Consider the following 19,710-nt stretch of genomic DNA (forward strand, 5'->3'; position numbering starts at 1 on the left):
CTCCCAGCTGCTCAGCTCTTCGATGGCTCTCAGCTCTAGATGGCCCACAGAGTAGACATTTAAGCCCTTTGCAGGTAGATGTATGATCTGGCATTTGCCACTTGTCCCACTGCTGCTGCCAGAATTTTACCCCCTTCATTTCATATTCCAGATGTCTCCATCTATTTGTAGCTCCTCGATCATGTCTCCATGTGTTGTTGGCACGTGCTACTTCCCTTTCCAGGAGCAGACTCCCTTCCTGTCCCTACACATGCTTAGTCTCTGCATGAGCGTCACTTCCTCCATGAAGCCTTCCTGGACTTTTTATACAGACTGAGATGCTCCTTGCTCTCAGCTCCCATTAACACTCAAGATACCAGTACAAGAGCTGCCATCATATATTGTACTTATTTGCACCTGTATCATCCCCTGCCCCCAGGCAGCCCTTGAGCTCCTTGGCATCCCCATGTTTTAACAGGAATCTGGCACCCAACAAATATTTTCATAAATGAATGAATAAAAGAGCCTGTGAAATACAACTGCTCCTTCTACCTCCTCACAGAGATTTTTCCAATGCTAAAGGAAATCACAGGTATAAATAAATTTTTGAATTCTTGAGGAGAAATTAGAGTGCCAATTCCCATCATGGAATTATTTTTCTTCATTACAATTATTAGAGTTAGGAAGGGAGAACTATGGTGGTCCTGGATGATTAAAAGGAAAAATCGTCTGTGCTCTGGCACAAAGGGAAAGGTATTTTCTTTTACATTAAAGAGGAGGCGTGTGCAGTGTACCCCCATACCACAGCCCCTCATGGTGTTCGTACCCACATCCCAGGACACACTTGACCACGTGAGGAAAACCCTCATCAGAAGGGAATTGAGGAGCTGGTGTAGCATTCCACAGAAGTCCCTCCCTGATTCCCACATACAAATACAGCCCCCACACAAGGGATGAGGGATACATTCTGAGGCTAGTTTTTGCCCCTAAGTGATTCAGGTTTGGGGGTAAGGAGAAAAGGAGTGGGGCAGAGGATGAGACAGGAAAGGTGGGTGGACAAAAGGAGGGTAGAGGTTACTCTGATGAGCAGAAGGAAGGAGTATACAGGGCAGGTGGGTAAGAGGATGGGAAGTAGACAGGCCACAATATTCAAGCACCCCCAGGACACGGGGTCGGGGTGGGGGGACAGGGACAGTCCCTTTCAGGACAGGAAGGCATCAGGAACTGAAACATGTAAGTGCTGCATCCTCACTGTGTTTTCAGATGATCAGGTAAGGACAATGGACAGCTCCTTGGGTTTACGCTGACCTTGCCAAGTCACACAAGTGCTTAGGAGTAGTGACTAGAGTCTGGGGACGGAAACGATAGGCTAGGACAGCAAGGGAAAATGGAGTGATGGAAAGAGGAAGTATGAGCCACAAAGATCAGGAACCACGGTCCTTTATATTTACATAGCCCTTTGTAATTTTTATTTATTTTATTTATTTTTTAAAAGTATTTTCTCTCTCTTTTTTTTTTTTAAATTTTATTGGGGAACAGTGTGTTTCTCCAAGGCCCATCAGTTCCAAGTCGTTGTCCTTCAATCTAGCTGTGGAGGACGCAACTCAGCTCCAAGTACAGTTGCCGTTTTCAATCTTTAGTTGCAGGGGGCACAGCCCACCATCCCATGTGGGAATTGAACCGGCAACCTTGTTGTTGAGAGCTCGCGCTCTAACCAACTGAGCCATCCGGCTGCCCCACCCCTTGTAATTTTTAGATGCTTTCATGGCCCCAATCCCTTTTGAGCCTCAAGTCTACTTGGTCATGTGATGAGGAAATGGAGGCCCAAGCTGACGAGGTGACTGGTCAGTGGCGGAGCTGGGCCTTGATCCCTGGTCTTCTCGTTTCCATGCTGTGGTAAAGAACAAGCCCTTAGAGCTGCCTGAAGTCAAACCCCATGTCTGCCCCTCACTTTGATGAATGAATGCCCTGGGGTAACCTTTGTAAGCCTCAGGTTCCTCATCTATAAACTGGGGGTGAGGATGGAACCCCATCTTTCATGTGAGTGCACAGCCCACTGTGCATCCCTGGGCAGGTGCTCAGTGTGTCAGTGTCAGGTAGGATGAGAAGAGTAAAGGTTAGGGATGTCAGAAGGCCACACCCCACCCCCACCCCACTTTTGCCGTGCAAACTTGACTTTGCTACTCGCAGCTTAAAGGGCTCTGCGGGCTCTCACTCTGGCTCTTCTACCAGGAAGAGAGACAGCTGTCCTTAACTAAAGCATTTGTTCTGGTGGAGAGCTGGTTTGGTTTTTATTGTGTTACGTGACTTAATTTTCACTGAGAGCATGAATTCATTCATCAAACATTTAAAGCCTTTCCTAAGTGCCAGACAATGTATATGTCACTGGGATAATGTCGGAGCGATGTATGCACTTGGCCCAGATGCCTGTCCTTAGGTCTGTCTGGTCAGGCCACACAGACATAGAGCAAAAACTTGGCCATTTGATGTGATACGTGCAGCAGAAACACTTAGGAAGGAACAGCCGGCATTCCAAGAGAAGAAGACGTCTCACCGGATCTGGACAGATGGGGTGGGGGTGGGGGGTGTTCGCCCAGCGAGGGGAGAAGGGCACAGGAGCAGAAGGAGCTGTCCGGCCATGTAAAGGCCAGGCATCAGGCAGACCTCTGGGTGTTCAAAGGGCTGTGGGAGTCGCACGAGGCTGGGAGAAGGTGCCCTGGCGGGAGCTGTGGATAAACCAAGCTAGGAAGTTGGACTCGGTTCTCTGGGCAGTGGGGAGCCCGCAGAGCCCTTTAAGCTGCGAGTAGCAAGGTCAAGTTTGCATTGATGGCTGAGTGGAGGCGGATTCAAGCACAGAGGGGCCAGGACAGGAAGACTGTGAGGAGGATTTTCATCAAGATTCAGGCAAGCGATGATGGCAGGCCTGAGCTGATGCTGCAAGTAGGAGCCTCTTTTAGCAGGTAGACTGAGTGACCAGATGTCGGGAAGAACCACGGTCTCTAACTGGACGGTGATGTGATTAACAGAGTTTTTAAAAAATACAACATGTAGGGGTAGCCAATTAGCTCAGTTGGTTAGAGTGCGGTGCTCTTAACAACAAGGTTGCCAGTTCGATCCCCGCATGGGCCACTGGGAGCTGCGCCCTCCACAACTAGATTGAAACAACTACTTTACTTGGAGCTGATGGGTCGTGGAAAACACACACACACACACACACACACACACACACATACACAAATACAACGTGTATTTAATTTGAGACAAAGAATTTCCTGAGTTTGCTATAGGTCCATGTGAAGACTACACTTTTGAAGATTTAAACAGTGTGCTTAGTGTTTGGAATAGAGCAGGTTTGGGCAATGGGCTGTCTTCCCAGTCCTGGATTCCTATACAGAGAAGGAAAGAGCAGTGACACCGGGCCTCCCAGGCCAGTGAGAGGGAAGGTGCTCCCTGGGGCTGCTCCTCTGCAAAGGAAGCTAGGGAGCAGAGGCTGGGGACTGACGGTAGCCAGGGATGCTGTGCCATCTCATCCCTAGTGTGCTCAGAGCAGTTTCCTGAAAGCGAAGGCTGAGTACCCGAGCCTGGGTCCCAGCCCCCGGCCTTCCCTGGCAGGATGGAGGATGTTCTATGAGGAGTTCTCCTCTCTCCCACTAGGTCGGTGTTGGCTCCAGGGCTTAGGGAGACAATAAATCTCTTGGCTACGCTGGCTCTGGAAGGTGAGGGACAGGCCCAAAGAGAGAGCAGAGCGGCGGCGTGCAGCTCTAACAGTGGGAACCAGTGACCTCTGGTGGCTGCAGACGGGAGCGCTCCTGCCTGCTGCTCCTGTCTCTTGCTCGGGGCTCTGTCTCTCTCCGCACCAGCGTTCTCCCCAGAATCCACTTGTTTCCAGGACTCCACCGTCTCATCCTCCCCCTAAAGGTCCTGATACCATTTATGCACTGCTGTGAATTTCACTGGGTTTTTAATTATAAGACCTTTACTTCTCACTTTTGGAAGAAAAGGCACTGGGCAGGTGCAGTTGGCTTGGTCTAGGGTTGTCTTAACTGCCTCCTGGAATGACTGCCCAAGGCCGCGTCACTGGAGGCAAGCTGGTCCCAAGCGCACTCCGGAGACAGCCTATCCAGCACCATTTACTGGGCCAGGACGCTGTTTCTCCCTCTTTATCTTCCTCTCTACTCTGGCTTGCTGATTTCCCCACCATCGTGGGCTATTATGACTCCCCAGGAATGTTGGGGCACATAGTGCCAGTTGGTCTCCCAGTGGGATGGAGACCATCTTCTGAGCTCCGTGCCTTGGGAAGCCCCCATTAACAGAAGTGCCGGAGATTCTAACAGAGGCTGGTGCTGGGGCTCCCGCTCCCAGGAAGTCTGGGGCAGCCTGATAGGAGCACATGCGCTTAGTTCCCCAGAAGATGTCTAAGAGCAGGGCCCCCATTGCCTGACGTACTCAGGCTTGCAGCAGACAACATGTTTACACACAGGAGGCTGGAGTTTCTGCTCGTTCTTCCTCCAGAATGTGTTATCCATGTGGGAGCTTGACCCACTAGCCAGGCTTTGGCAGTGCCTAGAAGACGAGGGGTTGAGGAGCCAATGGGATTGGGAAGTAGGGCTGAAGGCTTCTAGAAAGGGGTCATCGAGTCTGGGAAGGCTTCCTACCTAGTTCTGTGTTTCTTCTTCACTGCACCCCCCAGAAATGGTTCCCCACTCCCAGTGAATGTGGAAGGCTATCTGCTCCCACACATCTGCTGCTTCATCTACCCCTTCCCCCATTGTGGGACCACAAAAGCTAAGAGGACAGACATTTCTAATGATGGCGATGACGTACACCCCAGATGTACACCCCAGAAGCATTGGGGTCAGTGGCAAAAGGGGATCCACTCTCCTTTTCATTCTAACTCCTATTTATCAAAGGCCAACTCTGTGCCCAGCACTGTGCTAAGCATTTTATGTGTGTTACGTACCTCCTTTGATCACTTTGAATATCTATTATGATCTTTATCGGTAAGGAGCCAGAGGCGCAGCGTAGTAAAGTCCTGAGAGAAGCCAGGCAGGGCAGCTCCGTCTGCCTGTGTGGGTTTTGCACTGTACAAGAGTGTCTGCCAAGGAGGCAAGGAAGAACGGAACCCAGCCCCCATCCGCTCGGCCTGCCACCGTTTTTCTAATTCCCAGAGAAGTCCTCATGGGCTCGCAAGGCCCTGAAACCAGGAAGTCAGGTGCTTTCCCACCATAATGCATCTAGCAGTAAAAAAGGCAGGATTCGGATCTAGGTTTGTCTGCTTTCAAAGCCTGTCTTCCTAACCATTGTCCCAGACTATCTTGCAACACCCTCCACATTCTATGAATCTGCCAGAACAGTGACAAGGCAAGACCCACAAGCCAGCCCTGCTTGTCCCCCCTGACTTTGTTTACTTGCTTCTGGCCACATATACAATTCATCAAAGTCAGCTTGTAAATTCCCCCTCCCCACTCCTAACTGGCTTAAGGGAAAGTCCCCCATCATTCTTCTCAGCAGCTAATCGTCTCTTCCCCCGATTGAGGGACGCAGTCTTGGCCCATCATCCAAGTCACTGATGAAGACGTTCTTGGCCAGTGATGGGCCCCTGGGAACTCTGCTGGGTACCACTCTGGGCTGGCACGAGACCCTGCTAACCAATCTTTCTTTTGCCTCAGCTGCCAGGGCCACTCACCCCCAATAGCAGTGTGGCCTGACCACATTTTCCCAGTGAGGGTATGTTATGTGCAAGGGAATCCAAAGCTATGCAAAGGCCAGCAGAGATTATACACGGTGCTTCTTCTCTGACCACCAGGCCTGACACTCAGTCACAGAATAATATTAGATTAAATCTGGCAGGTTTTCTTATTGACTGTGCTCTGTGGTTGGTCACCCTGCTTTCTGTTTGCTTAAGGTGTTTATAAATCGGCTTTCTGAAAGTTTTCCCAATATTTTTCCAGGTTAAAAAAAAAATACCATTTACTCATTCATCAGGATTTACGTAGTGCCTGGTGTATTGTGGCATCATAGCAGAACCTTATAGCTCCACTATTTAGGCTGATTCTTAATTGCCTGACTCCCAGCATTTAAGAATGTCCCAAGTATTTCTTCAACTTGAAGAATTTAAATTTGATGTAAACAATGTCCCGATAAGCAGCCCCGAGACCAAAATGCATCCACGAGACCCAAATAGAATTCCTTCTCTGGGAGTCTTTCAAAATAGGGTAAATCCTTTTCACTTGGGCTGCCTTAACACTATCACTGCTTAGAAGGCAAGAGGCCAGATGAGATGGCCCTTTTAAGGATCTGCCAGTGACTCAGAGATCCTCAAAATTCTGCACATGGGCCTTTGTCAAAGGGATTGGTGGAAAGAAACCAGACAGCTGAGAACTTCCATCAGCCACGTAACCCACAGCACAAACACCATATGTCTTCAGGCTCCTGCCTGTCAAAGCTGTCTTTGCCCTGCACTGCTAAGTGGAACAGGGCTGGCAATGATTTCGGCAGGCCTCAAGATTTTCTGAACCATTCTCTTAAGGCTTATCTGTCGATGATAAAAGAATAAATGATGATCGCCAGGAAAGTGTAGCTGGCAGGAGAGCAGCTGGCCCCATGACAATTGGTGGCACCGTAAGATTCTCCACCTCTGCTCTTTTGCAGACATCACTGGGCAGGGGAGGGAATGGTGCCAGGAGAACCATTTTTCTTAAAACCTTGGTCCAGAAAGATAAATGCAGGCAGGCCAAGAACACAGGAAGAAGACATGGGCGGCCAAAGCAACACAAAAGAAGCAAGGTGGACATCGCCCCCACATAACAAGGAGGATGAGGGAGACTTGTTCTCTCTGGGCTGTGGGATCCCTTCCGGGGGCCTGAGACAGAGGTACAGAGATAACAAGGAGATAACTACTCCCAGTGTATTAGACACAGCAGGGGAACAGGCTGCAGCCTGGCTCCCTGAAAGAGATCATCCCAAGCGAACAAAACAGGCATTATGAAAGCAGCAGGGGAAGAGGGGAACTCATCTATCCCTTTCAAACACTGCTCCTCAAAGAAAGGACAATAGTGAGTTGATAAATGCAACTAATAGTGAGACTTCAGGAACTGTGTAAGTGCATCCCTTAAGACTGAAAGGGAAGGAACTTGAGGGGCTTTGGCTGACCTTGAGGGTAACACCCGGCTTGTTTGTTGCCTAAGCAAACAATAATAAATTGCTTAGTCATCCAGGTATTGCCAACTGTCCACCCCTCTCAGACCCTAACCACACATGAGGTGTCTTAAGTTACTGTGATTAGATACAGAAAAGGGGGGAGATGCCTGAACTGAGAAAGCAGGGGTCAGGATCTTTTGGCTTCTTTCCAATCGGAAAACAAAAAGAAATTAAACCTGTTATTCAGGATCCACTGCCATCTGGAAGCGGTCCTCACCTGCCCACGGCTGGGACACTGTCCTAGCTGGGAAAGGTGATGCAGAGGAAGTGAGGGGAGTGAGAAAAGGGACAACGGGAGAAAGCAGAAGACAGTTCCGAGATGATGGCTTCCAGACAGCCACACTCCCTCACTCCCTGGAGCACAGACGCATGCAGTGATCTGGATGTCAGTGAGGCAGGAACAGCTTGCTATGTCAGCCAGAGCTCTTTGCTGAAAAAGATCGAACCTCTGGGATTGGTTTTCCACATCGTGTGGCACCATCTTGCAGTCCTTTCCTCCACTGTTCATCAGTTTAGGATCTTGGAGCTGTTTCCAGTAATAGTGAAGAAAGGACGCTGAGTACTCAGATGGACTGATGGCTAACATACATACTGGGGAAGGAGGGTGCAAGGTCACATGGGGATGAGTCTCACTTCTCTCTCTCTTATATCCTCTGGGGGGGTGTTTGACCCTTCCCACTGTTATTGATCTGCCTGCTTCCCTTTCTTCTCTTAACTCCCAGCAGAAGTACCTTCTCAACTCAGGCCAAAGGCAGGTAGCCTTAGAGGGGAAGCCCAAAACCTTTGGGGGAGAGAAGGGACACCAAAGAAAAATGATCAGGGGCGGCCCCCAGCTCTCCTCCTTCACTCTATCCATAGCCTTCTCCGTTAGCTAATGGACACCCTCACTGTCCCACCCACAGCTCAATCTCCCTTCTCCCACTGCCAGCATGTGGCCTACTCATCTGGCATCTGGAGTGTTTACTCGGTGGCTCTTCTCTCTACTGACTCTCCTGGTCTTTGGAAGCCTTTGAAACATTCTTGATCTGATTTTTTCCCCCTAACACTTCCCATTCCAATCCAATAAAATTCAACCCGAGAGAACTGCACGTCAGCCTTTCCTTCCTGTTTCTGACGGGCTTCAGTTCCACATCCTGCCTGGGGGCACTAGGATTGAAGTCCCACTGGAGTTCTGGAAGCATTGGCAGGAGAGGGTATGTTGGGCCACACTCATGATGTATTGGAGAAAATCCCAGATTAGAAGATCAGGTACAAATTAGCTGGCCTGGCTCAAGCTGAGTTACTGAACACGATTGGGAAGAGGCATCACCAACAAGATGAGTCAACTGTTGCTGTTCCCGATGGCCAGCCCTAGGGCACCTGTGCTGTCATGCTGTCCTGCTGTCATGGCTGCCTGGAGGAGACGGTGTAGGGGAGAAACAGGCTGTACTATGAGCATTTCAGGACCATCTGGTTCGGTTTTTAAATGTATTTCAGCTTGTACAATTATTCTGGATTGTTCTATCCTAACATCATATCTTTGTCCGCTGAGCTCGTGAGTACTCAACATGTGCCTAGGGCAGTTCTCACAGAAACTGGAGGTCTTCCCTGTCCTCACAGCGGCTCATGGGCGAGAGCTAGGGCTGGAACTTGAAGGTCCTAACTTCATGAAGAAGTGTATCAGGAAGCCTGCTCAGGTGTTAGAGAACCTTCTCACCTCGTTAACAGTCCATGCATTCACATCGACATTTGAAATTTAACTTTGTTTTCTAAAGAAATAGAAGTCAACAGATCAGAACAAGGGTGACAAATAAGGCAACAAGAGCTCTTTAAGCAGGCTCTTATGTATTTTTAAAGTCAAGATATTGAAGTATCATTTAAGTTGTATGAGCTTTGTAATTTGTGGGGATGATTTTTAGTTTGTACATTTTAAAAATTTTTTTAACTTTGGTAAAATACCCACAAAATGGAGTATCTTAATTTTTAATGTACAGTTCAGCAGGGTGAAGCACATTGACAGTGTTCTGCATCCAGTCTCCATAACTCTTTTCACCTGCAGAACTGCAAGATGCAGCTCTATTCCCAGTAAACAACCCCCTACTCTCCCTTGACCCCTGGCAACCACCGTGCTACTTTCTGTCTCTATGAACTTGACCACACCGGGTACCTCATATAAGTGGAATCAAACAGTATTTGTCTTTTTTGACTGGCTTATTTCACTTAGCATAATGTCTTCAGCATCCATCCATGTGTCCGAATTTCCTTCTTTAAAAGCTGGCTAACATTCCATTGTATGGGCTGTCATTTTGTTTACTCGTTCTCCGTCAGTGGACACTTGGGTTCCTTCTACCTTTGGGCTTTTGTGAATAATGCTGCTATGAAACCTGGGTGTACAAAATATCTTTTCAAAACTCTGATTTCTATCATCTGTGTCCTTTAAAATTGAGTGAAGAAATGATTCTAGAAGAATTCCGTATTCCATGGTTTTGTATTTTTTGCCATTTGGGACAAAACCAGGAATGCAGCACTAATTTCACCAGGTAATAACGCTACCGCTTCTAGTGTGCTGACTTTTCAAGGGCTTCTTGAGCTGTTCTTCAGCAATATATGAGTGCTGTGAGAATTGCCATGAAAGAGAAAGTAGCCACAGTGCAGCAATGCCTCAGTGACTGGGGCGCTCTGATCAAGGGCGGAGTGGTCAGTGACTCGGTGTATCACTAAAACCCAGTCCCCCCACCACCCTCACCCCCCGCCATGGTACTTGAAGCCCCACACCACCCTTCCCCAGGCCAGGAAAGCCCGTGGTCACACAGTGAAGTTGGTGAAGCCCGGTGACAATCTGCCCCACCGCGGAGTGCCCTTCTTGCTGGCAGAGATCTATAAATAACATCTGTGATCCTGTTTCAAAGTCAGAGAGGAGGCAGGGCCTGGAGGTTTTCTGAAATAATTTCGTGAACAAATGGATCAAAGAAATGATCTGTGAATGAATCTTAGAGAGCCACCCAGCCATGTGGACAAATAAGATCCCTCCCCTGCCAAAATCAGCCTCTTTCATGCCTGACATTGTCTGCAGGCATGTATAAGCCGTATTCTAGATCATTTGGCATTCAAATCGTCTACGTTGGCTCGGAGATAATTGGGGGAACTGAAGTGTTAGCATTCTGCCCTCCTGCAAGGAGGAAGGGAAATTTAGTTCAGGAACTAAAGCAAAGCTCATTCATCTTATCTCATCATTTAAAACCGGAGACAGAATCCTTTACAGTCTCCCAGACATAGGGTCCTCCAGCATTAAATGCACAGAAATCAACTCCATATCCATTACAGGAGAAATAGCAGGAAGTGGGGCTAAGGTTACAGATTCTGAAGAGCAAACATAAACCTTTGTGCTCTGTCTTCTTAAAATTCATCCTCTCACCTGCCAGCCTTGAGAATTGCCTATTTACATAACTAGCTGCCTAAAATGGAATATTAGATAATGTTACATGGCGGCTCACTCAATTTGAGCCCATCCCCAGGATATGAGAGTGATCCAGGAGTCCTCCAACAGCATGCAGCGTGCCACGCTGGCCTGCAGCCATGCCTCTGTGTGGCATAAGCCTGTCAGCACTCCTGAGCTAAGCAGATGTCAGGCCCGATCTCCGGGTGGGAGACCAGCCGAGCAGCAGGGGGAAGGGGCATGATTCAGCAAGTGGCACGGTGGCACACCGTCGTCCGGGGACAAGCAGCATCTCTTCCTGAGCTTCACAGCAGGCACCTTGTTCTTCCCAAGGTGCTATCTTGGAGACAGCCGAAGTATAGGGACGGAGAAGGGGGAGCTGCAGGATCTATGGGGACAATGAGCACAGGAGGTAATCACTCAGCTCTGATGCCATCCCTGGCACCGTGCCAGCCTCGCACCCCCTGTCGGTACTTTCTGAGGCATGACTCTCCCTCCCATCAAAACTGGAATCATGCTGCTCGCTTCTAGGAGTATAAATAAGTGATAAGGAAGTATTCTGATAATGATAAGCGGGGATAGCTTCTCAGCGGACCAGATGTATCAAAAAAGGCAATGGTGTATGTTTGTTCATTTGTTTTTCAGCGTTCCGGTTCCTGTAGTCAGTTTAGAAAAAATCCCTAACCTAGTGAAGGCAGATGGTGCCAATGTCAAAATGAACTCTACAACCACTGCTGCGGTCACCGCCTGCTCCACCTCGTCCTCGGCCGTCTCCACCCCACCCTTAATTAAGCCGGTCTTGATGTCCAAGTCAGTGCCACCTTCCCCAGAGAAGATCTTAAATGGCAAAGGAATTTTGTCCACCACAATAGACAAGAAACACCAAAATGGCACCAAAAACAACAACAAGCCTTACAGGAGACTTTCAGGTACGTGTCTGTGTCCTTCGACTCTGGCTCATGATGAGATTGAAACTGAGTCATGTCCATAACCAAGGAGTGATGTGTTCTTACAATTAAGCAGGTCTGTTTCATTTTAAGGCAGACATGGAGTTTATCTACAAGCAGGACCCCCACCTGCACATGTAAGCGAGAGCTGGTTCTCTTATTCCCTGGCCAGATGAGGCTCTCACTCGGCTTAGAACTTAGCAGGAGTTACCCTAGTGGCCCAGGAAGCAGGCTGCTCTGCACCAACCGCAACAGTCCATGGATGCTGAGGGCCTTGTTACTAGTCTGACAGGCCAAGCTGCCCCTCGGTTTTGCAGAGGCCTCACTACCATGAAGTTGGATAACCCACAGTGACATCCCACGGTAGCTCAAGTCAGGCTTGGGACAGTCCTCTCAGTGACTGCCCCACGGAAAGACACAACCTCTCTCCTTTGGCCTACTTGGTCTCCAGATTGATTCTGTGGCCTGGGGCTACAACCGCCTTTCCCACATAACCAGTTGGAATTTCTATTCAGGCACACTCGCTCTAGCACAGCAGAAGAGGTGTTGGGGGGTCTCTCGGGTGTATTCCTTGGTTATCGGAGCAGGCACTTGGGGAACCTGGAAAGGTACAGGTGGCCAGACTTTAAAGCAATAGGGGCCTCCATGTGGGTGATGTTTGCTTTGGATTTGTTATAAAACTAAATCTAGCAATTCTGCTTTTTCCAAAAGACCAGAATAAGCTTCACGACTTATTCACACACAGTGGGCATTTATCTAATGTTGACCAGAGGAAAATAAAATATTGTCAAAGCCACCATGTGAGAAAGAAACTATATCTTCTGTTATGAGCATACTTTTTTAAGCACCCCCAAAATTGTGGGTTGTTTTTATTTTCTACTTCATGTTTATCTGTATTTCAGTTTTTCTATCTTACATCTGTAACTTTTTTAAAAATTACTCTTAAAAGTACCTCAGTCCCAAAACCCTGAAATTATATAGTTACGATACCTTGAAAATCTCTCCATGTACTGTTCCCCCGCTATTAAGAGAGAAAGGTAGGGCCTGCTGCTCTCTTTGAGTGTTGTGGGGCTTCACTGTGTGGACGGAAGCCCCCAAATCCTGGCTGTCCTCCTCAATGGGAAGCTTAGTTTCACGCTGCAGAGGTGGGTGGCAGCGTCCCTGGAAAACACAATTTGCCTGACTGGGCACGATGTCCAGAGGCCGTGATTTCTTGTCACGGCAGAAGCAGGACCAGGGCTTCCAGCCTGCTCCCCAATCTGAACTTGTTTGGGAAATTTTTTGCTGTTTGTTGGTTTTGCGTTTTGTTGATTGTTTTGTCTTGTTGGGTCTTTTGCTTGTTTTTTCTCGCTTTCACATGTGGCAGCCAGCTCCTCCTCCTAACCAAACAACCTGCTCAGTTCCAGGCCAACCTGAGTGCTGGATCTGGGCATGGGTCTGACAAAGGACAGTCTGGGCCTGGCACCCAGGCATTCATAGGAAACAGGCATCTCTAGGTCTAGCCATTTTCTGTTTTAAAAGTGAAGCTTTAAAACGAGGAAGAAGAAGACAAAGGAGAAAAAAGGGGCGGGAGGCATTTGATAGCCAACCAGGGAATCTGTCTTGGATGTAAGAATGGGTTTGTTGCTCACGTGATCATTACTACCATTGCAACCACCCCATGACTCCCAAACCTTCTTTTTTAAACAGAACGTATTGATTTATTACACTCTGTGTACTCCACCAATTTCAGACAGTTTTTCAGGCTAGGTAACCTCTTTTTAGTGTGCAGCTATTCAAAGCTCTAAAGGACACGACCAAATTTATACACACCTTTCACCTCCCCACCAACATTCTCCCTGAATGCCCAGAAGAACTGTGTCATTTCTGTTCTGCTGGAGGCAGGTGTTTGCTGGGTGCCTTCCAGAAACAACACAGGCCACATGAGGGGTGGAACTTTAAAGCCTAAAGGGTCCTTAAGAGATTGCCTTACGTCCCCTCATTTTCCTGGAGAGGAGAGCATTTTGTAATCCAAAGGGGACAGAGGATCCAACATGGGCCTGAAAGGAGCAAGTTCCTTAGAAGGAAACTGCACGTGATGCACCAACAGTGCGGTGGGAAGGCAGATGCTGGAGGAAGCCTGGCCTCCCTGCAGCCACCCCAAGGGTCTGGCTTGCCCTGGCCCCTCCCCATTTGGAGCAGCAGGCCCCAAGGTGCAGGGGGCAGAGCCAGCTGAAACTGGGACACTAGCAGGCTCTGCCCTCTGTGTACCTTCTGGTTCAGACCCACATGAGGCACACACCCAGGCTTTGCCCCTGCCCTGCCTATGACGCTGCCAAAATGTTCCTGAATCAGGTAAACAGTTTTTCTGGTCAGCGAGGCTGTCTGGAAAGCCTTGTGCTAAGCACTGCAAAGCAGGAGAGAGGCAGGTCACACTGACTTGTCACTCAAATGTCTAAGTCTAGCAGGAAGGCCGGGTGCGGGGTGGGGAGTGGGATGTACTCTGGGAGCCGCCCAGGAAGAAGTGGTCTTTGGACCTCAGGTGGCTCTCCCTGGTCTGCAGCCAGCTATGCCCAAAGGGCCAAGTACCTAGAGAACCATTTCAAGTGAAATGAAGTGTGAGAGCAGCATGGCTCCTTCCCCCCATGCCCGCCCCACCCCATTTCCTGTGCCTTGTGCTGCATTCCACATCCTACCGAAGGTGGACTTGGGAACTTGGGGTTCAGAGGGGTGCACCGTTTTCCCCTGAGCGGTTCTTGAAGCATTTTAGCAGTTGGTTGGGGGGGGGAAAGAAACAGATTGCCTAACAATATCTCACTTGTTGGTGCAAATGTGCATTTTTTTTAATGTAGTCTTAATGCCAAATCCTATTTAGTCTCCTTTTTTCTTATATTTTTTGTTTGTTTCTTAAACCAGAGAGAGAATTTGACCCAAATAAACACTGTGGAGTATTGGATCCCGAGACAAAGAAACCTTGCACAAGATCCCTCACCTGCAAGGTATTTCTCTTTCCATAAAAAATACTTCCTGCTCTCGCTGGGGCCTTTGTCGAAATGTTTGCATGCCACTCTCTGCACATGGCAGGGTGTGGAACCTCGACATGACCCCCAGCTGTTCTTTGTAAGGGAAATGCTTTCTTCTCTTCCATGGTAGCAGAGTGCCTGCCTCAAGCTGGCTGGCTTTTTAAGAAGGGGGAAAAAAAAAAGGCTTCCCCTGTTACTTGTGAGGCCAGACAGTAAATTGTATTTATAGGCACTCACAGGCGGTTCTAAACCCTGCTACGTTTTAATGTATGCAGGAGCGGCGGCGGCGGCGGCGGCGCCCTGAAAGGCGGCCGCAGACCGGAGGACGGTCTGCCGCGCCCCTGATCTGGCCACACCGGGGTGGCCAAGGGGACAGTTGAGCCAAGGCGGCCGCCATTGGGTAGCCCCCAGCCGCATATTTCCTCCTGAATTGCGAGTGCTTCTTGGGATGGATGCGGTGGCCCTCTGTGCGTGGTGGCTCTGTGTGTCTGGGCCACAGCGGGCCTCCCACCTGCACCTGGATTAACCCGAGCACTCCCTCACGCTGGCCTTTCGTCAGAGAGGTGTTCCTGGGTTCTGCGCTGAAGCTCGTCATCGTGGGCCATTTTTTGGAGGCAGCTTTGGCTTCTTAACGCCAGGAGAGTAGGGCATGGTTGCGTTTGTGTGGTCTCTGCCTCTTCCCAGCCACAGAACGGGAGCTGTTGCCTTGAAGTTGACTTTTCAAGCACCTCTAAATTCCCATGAATTGTTGTTTCTGAAACGAAGGGCCTGGGGAAGCAGGTTTATGTGCTGATCAAAGAGGCTGTGCTTTTCATCTCTCTTCTCCTTAGACACATTCACTTAGCCATCGGAGGGCAGTCCCGGGCCGGAAAAAGCAGTTTGACCTTCTTCTGGCAGAACACAAAGCCAAGTCCCGGGAAAAAGAAGTTAAAGATAAAGAGCATCTCCTGACTCCTACAAGGGAAGTACTTCCAAACCAGTGCGGGCCGGCGCAGGACTCTCTGCCAGGGTCTTCAGGGAGCTCTGCGCCAGAACCTAAAGTCGCATCCCCTGCAAAATCCAGGCCACCTAACTCAGTGCTTCCTAGGTAAGTCCCACTGTGCCGCCAGATGCCCAGAGTCCTTGGTCAAGTGACTCTGCCTTGCCGAGGCGAGCGTGGTCTGATCACATGTCAAATGGAAGTGGTAATAGTCCTGCCTTATAAGGCAGTTTTGCTGTTTAAATGAGATAATGGGCAGAAGGGGCTCAGCACAGGGCCTGCTGTACAGTGGTCAGTGAATTTTACGGCTGTCATCCTTCATAGCAGACCCATATCAGAACAAGTGTCAGGTGGAAAGAAAGACCTGGAAGGATGACACATTAGCCACCAGACAATTTCCTGGCTGTCTCGGTTTTTATAATAGTTGAACATTCCTGGAGCAGGGAGTGGGGAAAACCTGAGTGGATGGGTAGTCAGCACACTAGGGAGCCCATTTGACATACTGTTTTGTAAATTTTCCCTGCAACGCTCTGATGACCCAGGTGAAGGGAAAATTGGCATAACCAAGGGTTTTTGTCCATATATTTCCCTGCACCCCCAGAAAGCCGAGCCTACCTGTCTGGGATTTTATTTGGTTGTCCTAGACAGAAAGGAAAGAACAGAAAAGAGAATTAAACCCTATTTGGATTAAGAGCAGTTTTCAATCCACACATGTCTGTTTTGATGGGAAGTAAAGTGCTATATTGAGCAGCAAACCAATTTCTAGGTAATAGGACAGGGAACCTTTCATTCAAAAATATTCATTGAGTGCTTACTCTGTAAGCAAGGTATTGTGTTAGGTACTCTCGGGCAGGGGTACAGAGATGAATGAAACTAGATCCTGGTTTTCAAGAACTTATTTAGAGTTTAGAAGATGAGATAAGAGTCGAATATCCGTAACGTCATAAAAAAGGAAACATGCAATATGAGAAGTACAGCTCCTCGTATTATCTGATGATTTTTAATGCATACAGTGTGAGTCTCAAAGGGTCCAGTCAGCAGGGAGGCATTAAGAGAACATCATTGTAAAAGAGGGGGAAGGAGTTGATTTTTAAAGCAAAGCAAATACATGATGGCAGTTGTTCCTCGTCTACCAGGTTCTCATCCTCATATCTTTCCGCTTTGGTACACGCCTGACCCAGTTTGACAGCCCGAGTCCCTCTGTAAGAATGGCCAGCCTCAGCCTCAGGCATTCAGGAGGACACAGTCAGATGGAATCACAGCCCACACACATTTCCATCATCAAAACCATTGTCATATTGTCATCCTTTTACATGCCACTTTCCTTGCTGCCCCTCATTTTGCAAGCTCATTTTATAATTCCTTCACACAATAATACCGGATGTTGGTGAAATATATTACCCTTGCTTTAGAGTGGAGAGACAGTTCTGTTCCAAACTTCCAGGAAGGGCTTCAATTCTTTATACTGTGACGTTCCAACTTCTTTGTGTCTGTAGAACTTCTCATCCCCACAAACCCTTACGTGGATCCAATATAAAAGCAGACCTGCCTCTACCTGAAGCCCCTCAGCTCTGTTCTCATCACACATGTACCTAGAGCCCTCTGTCCCCCGGGGCCTCTGAAGGATCACCTCGTGTTCCTCAAGGACTTCAGGGAACCCAGTTTGAAAACCCTCTTCTGTTGTACATTTCTCTATCGATTTTGACTGGTGAAGGCACTTCTCACCTGAGCAGTGGTACCTGACTTAACAGAGAAGCCAGCAGAGAGCTGTTAAAAAGTAAAACAGGCAATGGAGCCTTAATACCTTCTTTCTGTTCCTTTTTGGTTTAGTTTTCAGAGGAATATCTGTGAATAGAGAAAGGCCAGGTGTTCTGTTCTCTTACAGAAGCAGAAGGAAGACAGTGAGGTTAACCAACAAAAGGGACATCTCAGAAAAGAAGGGGGAGGCAGAGGAGAGCATTGCAAATGTTGGTAACAGTAATTTTTGAGGATGCTTTTCAAAGTTGATATAGGCCCCAGAAAACTCGGGTGGACTCTGGTCCAATGGTAGTGGGGAATAACATCCTCTTTCACTTGTTTTAGATTAGGATGAAACCCCATGCAATCAGAGATTGAAAAAGCATGATCAGAGTTTCATATTATAATCACATAAACCTTAAAATTTTTATTTTACTCATATTAATGATACATATAATAGATAGTTCAATAACACTAATCTATAATTGGCCAACAAAAATTATCATACGTGAATAGAATTATCATTATCTCTTCCCAATCGTGAATTCATTTTGTTGGAAATACTAACATGTGTGAATTTATTTCTTACATATTGTTTTGGTAACCTTGAAAATATTTTAGCTTTCATATTCTTGAATTGCAGTCCGTTCTTTTTAGGGGTTCCTAAAAAGGAACTTGGGTCAAGAATTGGAAAAGTTAAAGTTAGCTAACATGGGTTGAAACAGGATTGGAAGTGCATATCTCAACTCCATGCTTACTACCTAGATGAGCATTGTCATGTTGGTGAGTCTCTCTAGCCTCAATTTGCTCTTCTGTAAAATGGAGATAAGAAGAATTAAGTGAGATAAAGTACCAAACTCACACTAAGCACTGAATGAATGGTAGCAGTTAGTAAGTGGTAGTGGTATTCGATGGGAAAGCAATGTGAGTAAATGCAGTCCTTGGTGGTACCTGGTTTTCATTTGCCCATCCTCTTGGCTTCTGTCCCCCAACCTGGGGGCCCTTAAATAACATACCTATATGCTCTGTTTTTTTTGCCCCCAACTCTAAGGCGACACATGACTTGTCCCAAAGAGCCCAAGGGCTATGGATGACCAGTGCAGCTATACCCATCAGGTCTCTGTTGGAAAAGGAAAGGAGAACAGAAGATTGAGCTGGGCTGACAAGCCAGGCTCTGGCCCCTGGGAGGGAGGGGAGAAGGTCAGCTGTGGAAGCCAATGCTGACAAAATCGGGGCACATTCCCATCTGTCTTGAGGATGCTCACACATCTAGTCTTAAAGTGTAAAATGGCAAAATCCATTGAATCTTAGACTGACAAGGGCAGCAGGGAGAGAGGCAGAAAGTCCTAGTATCTGAAAAGGGGGCAGAGATGAATTTGGAGTGAAAGCAACTTCACTTATGACTAATTAAGATAGTGTTGTTGCCAAACTGTAAGCCTTTTCTTTCATTGACGTATGTTTGTCTCTGTGCTTTTTCTACATTCATGTCTCAATATGGGGGGCTTTGAAGTCACACAGAGTCAAGTCTCATTTCCACCTTTAGCTTTGCAACCAGTTTCCTCATCTGCGAAATGTAGATAATAGTTAAATGCACATAAGGCAGTGGGTAACTTGGACGAGAAAATGTACGACACGCCTAGCACATAGTAGGGACTCAGTGAAGGTCAGTTGCCTTGCGTTCTCTTCCCCAAAGCACTCAGACAGACTGATGCTCACGCCTCCTTGAAGCGGTAGGGGTGGGGATTTTCTCTAAGCTTCCCTGAGTGGAACTGAAAGGAACCATCATCACATACATAGTCTTTAGATCAAACTGGTACGTGGAGAGGGGATGGATGATGTAGTGATGCGGGAGAAAGGGCGGATGGCAGCTTTAAGTTGAATGACTTTTTCAACATTTTCTCATGACTGGTTGCCCCATTCTCCATCACTCCTTACCAAGCCTTGTTTTTTTCTGAGATATAGGCTGGTTCCAGCAAACTCCTTCCCTCCAAGTCCCACCCTAGAGTTCAGCGATCAAAACTTGGAGGTCTTGAAACCATCAGCAGCAGGAGGATGCCTATATCCTGAATGAAACAAGCCTAAAAAGGAAAAGGTTCAGAGCTCTTTCTCAGTGTGCCTGTGTACACATCTGCACACCATCATTCATTCATGTTTCTGCCTTTGCTCTCAGATCCAGTTCTACTCCAGAGCAGACAGTCTCCATGCTCATCTTCATTCTCCAGGATTCTCCTCCCCTCGTCTCCTCTTTTTTATCTGGCAACTGGAGCTTACTATTGAGTGTTTCAACCATTTTATTTTAATTAAACTTCATTTTCTAACCAAAGTACTACAGGCACATAGTTTAAAAATCAAACAGTACCGAACACTTAGAATGAAAACCAGTATTTCCTGCTCTCCTTGGAACTCTTTACCTTTTCTGTCCTAGAGCACCTGTTTCCTGGGTCCCATTGC

At 47.8% G+C, this 19,710-nt stretch overlaps 1 protein-coding gene across 18 annotated transcripts in view; it reads left to right on the plus strand.

Annotated features, from left to right (window-relative positions):
• Positions 1-19,710, plus strand: part of ATXN7L1 (ataxin 7 like 1) — a 216,532-nt gene that overhangs the window by 178,041 nt on the left and 18,781 nt on the right. For all 18 annotated transcript variants that reach the window (XR_002138484.2, XR_012498855.1, XM_019745368.2 and 15 more), the window contains 3 exons: positions 11,240-11,523; positions 14,437-14,519; positions 15,374-15,630. Coding sequence is in view for 16 of the 18 variants with exons in the window: in XM_019745368.2 (XP_019600927.2) it covers positions 11,240-11,523; positions 14,437-14,519; positions 15,374-15,630 (624 nt within the window). In the remaining 2 variants the exon portion in view is untranslated. The remainder of the gene's footprint in view (positions 1-11,239; positions 11,524-14,436; positions 14,520-15,373; positions 15,631-19,710) is intronic.

This window comes from Rhinolophus sinicus, linkage group LG09, assembly GCF_036562045.2.
Source record: "Rhinolophus sinicus isolate RSC01 linkage group LG09, ASM3656204v1, whole genome shotgun sequence".
Taxonomy (NCBI): Eukaryota; Metazoa; Chordata; class Mammalia; order Chiroptera; family Rhinolophidae; genus Rhinolophus; species Rhinolophus sinicus.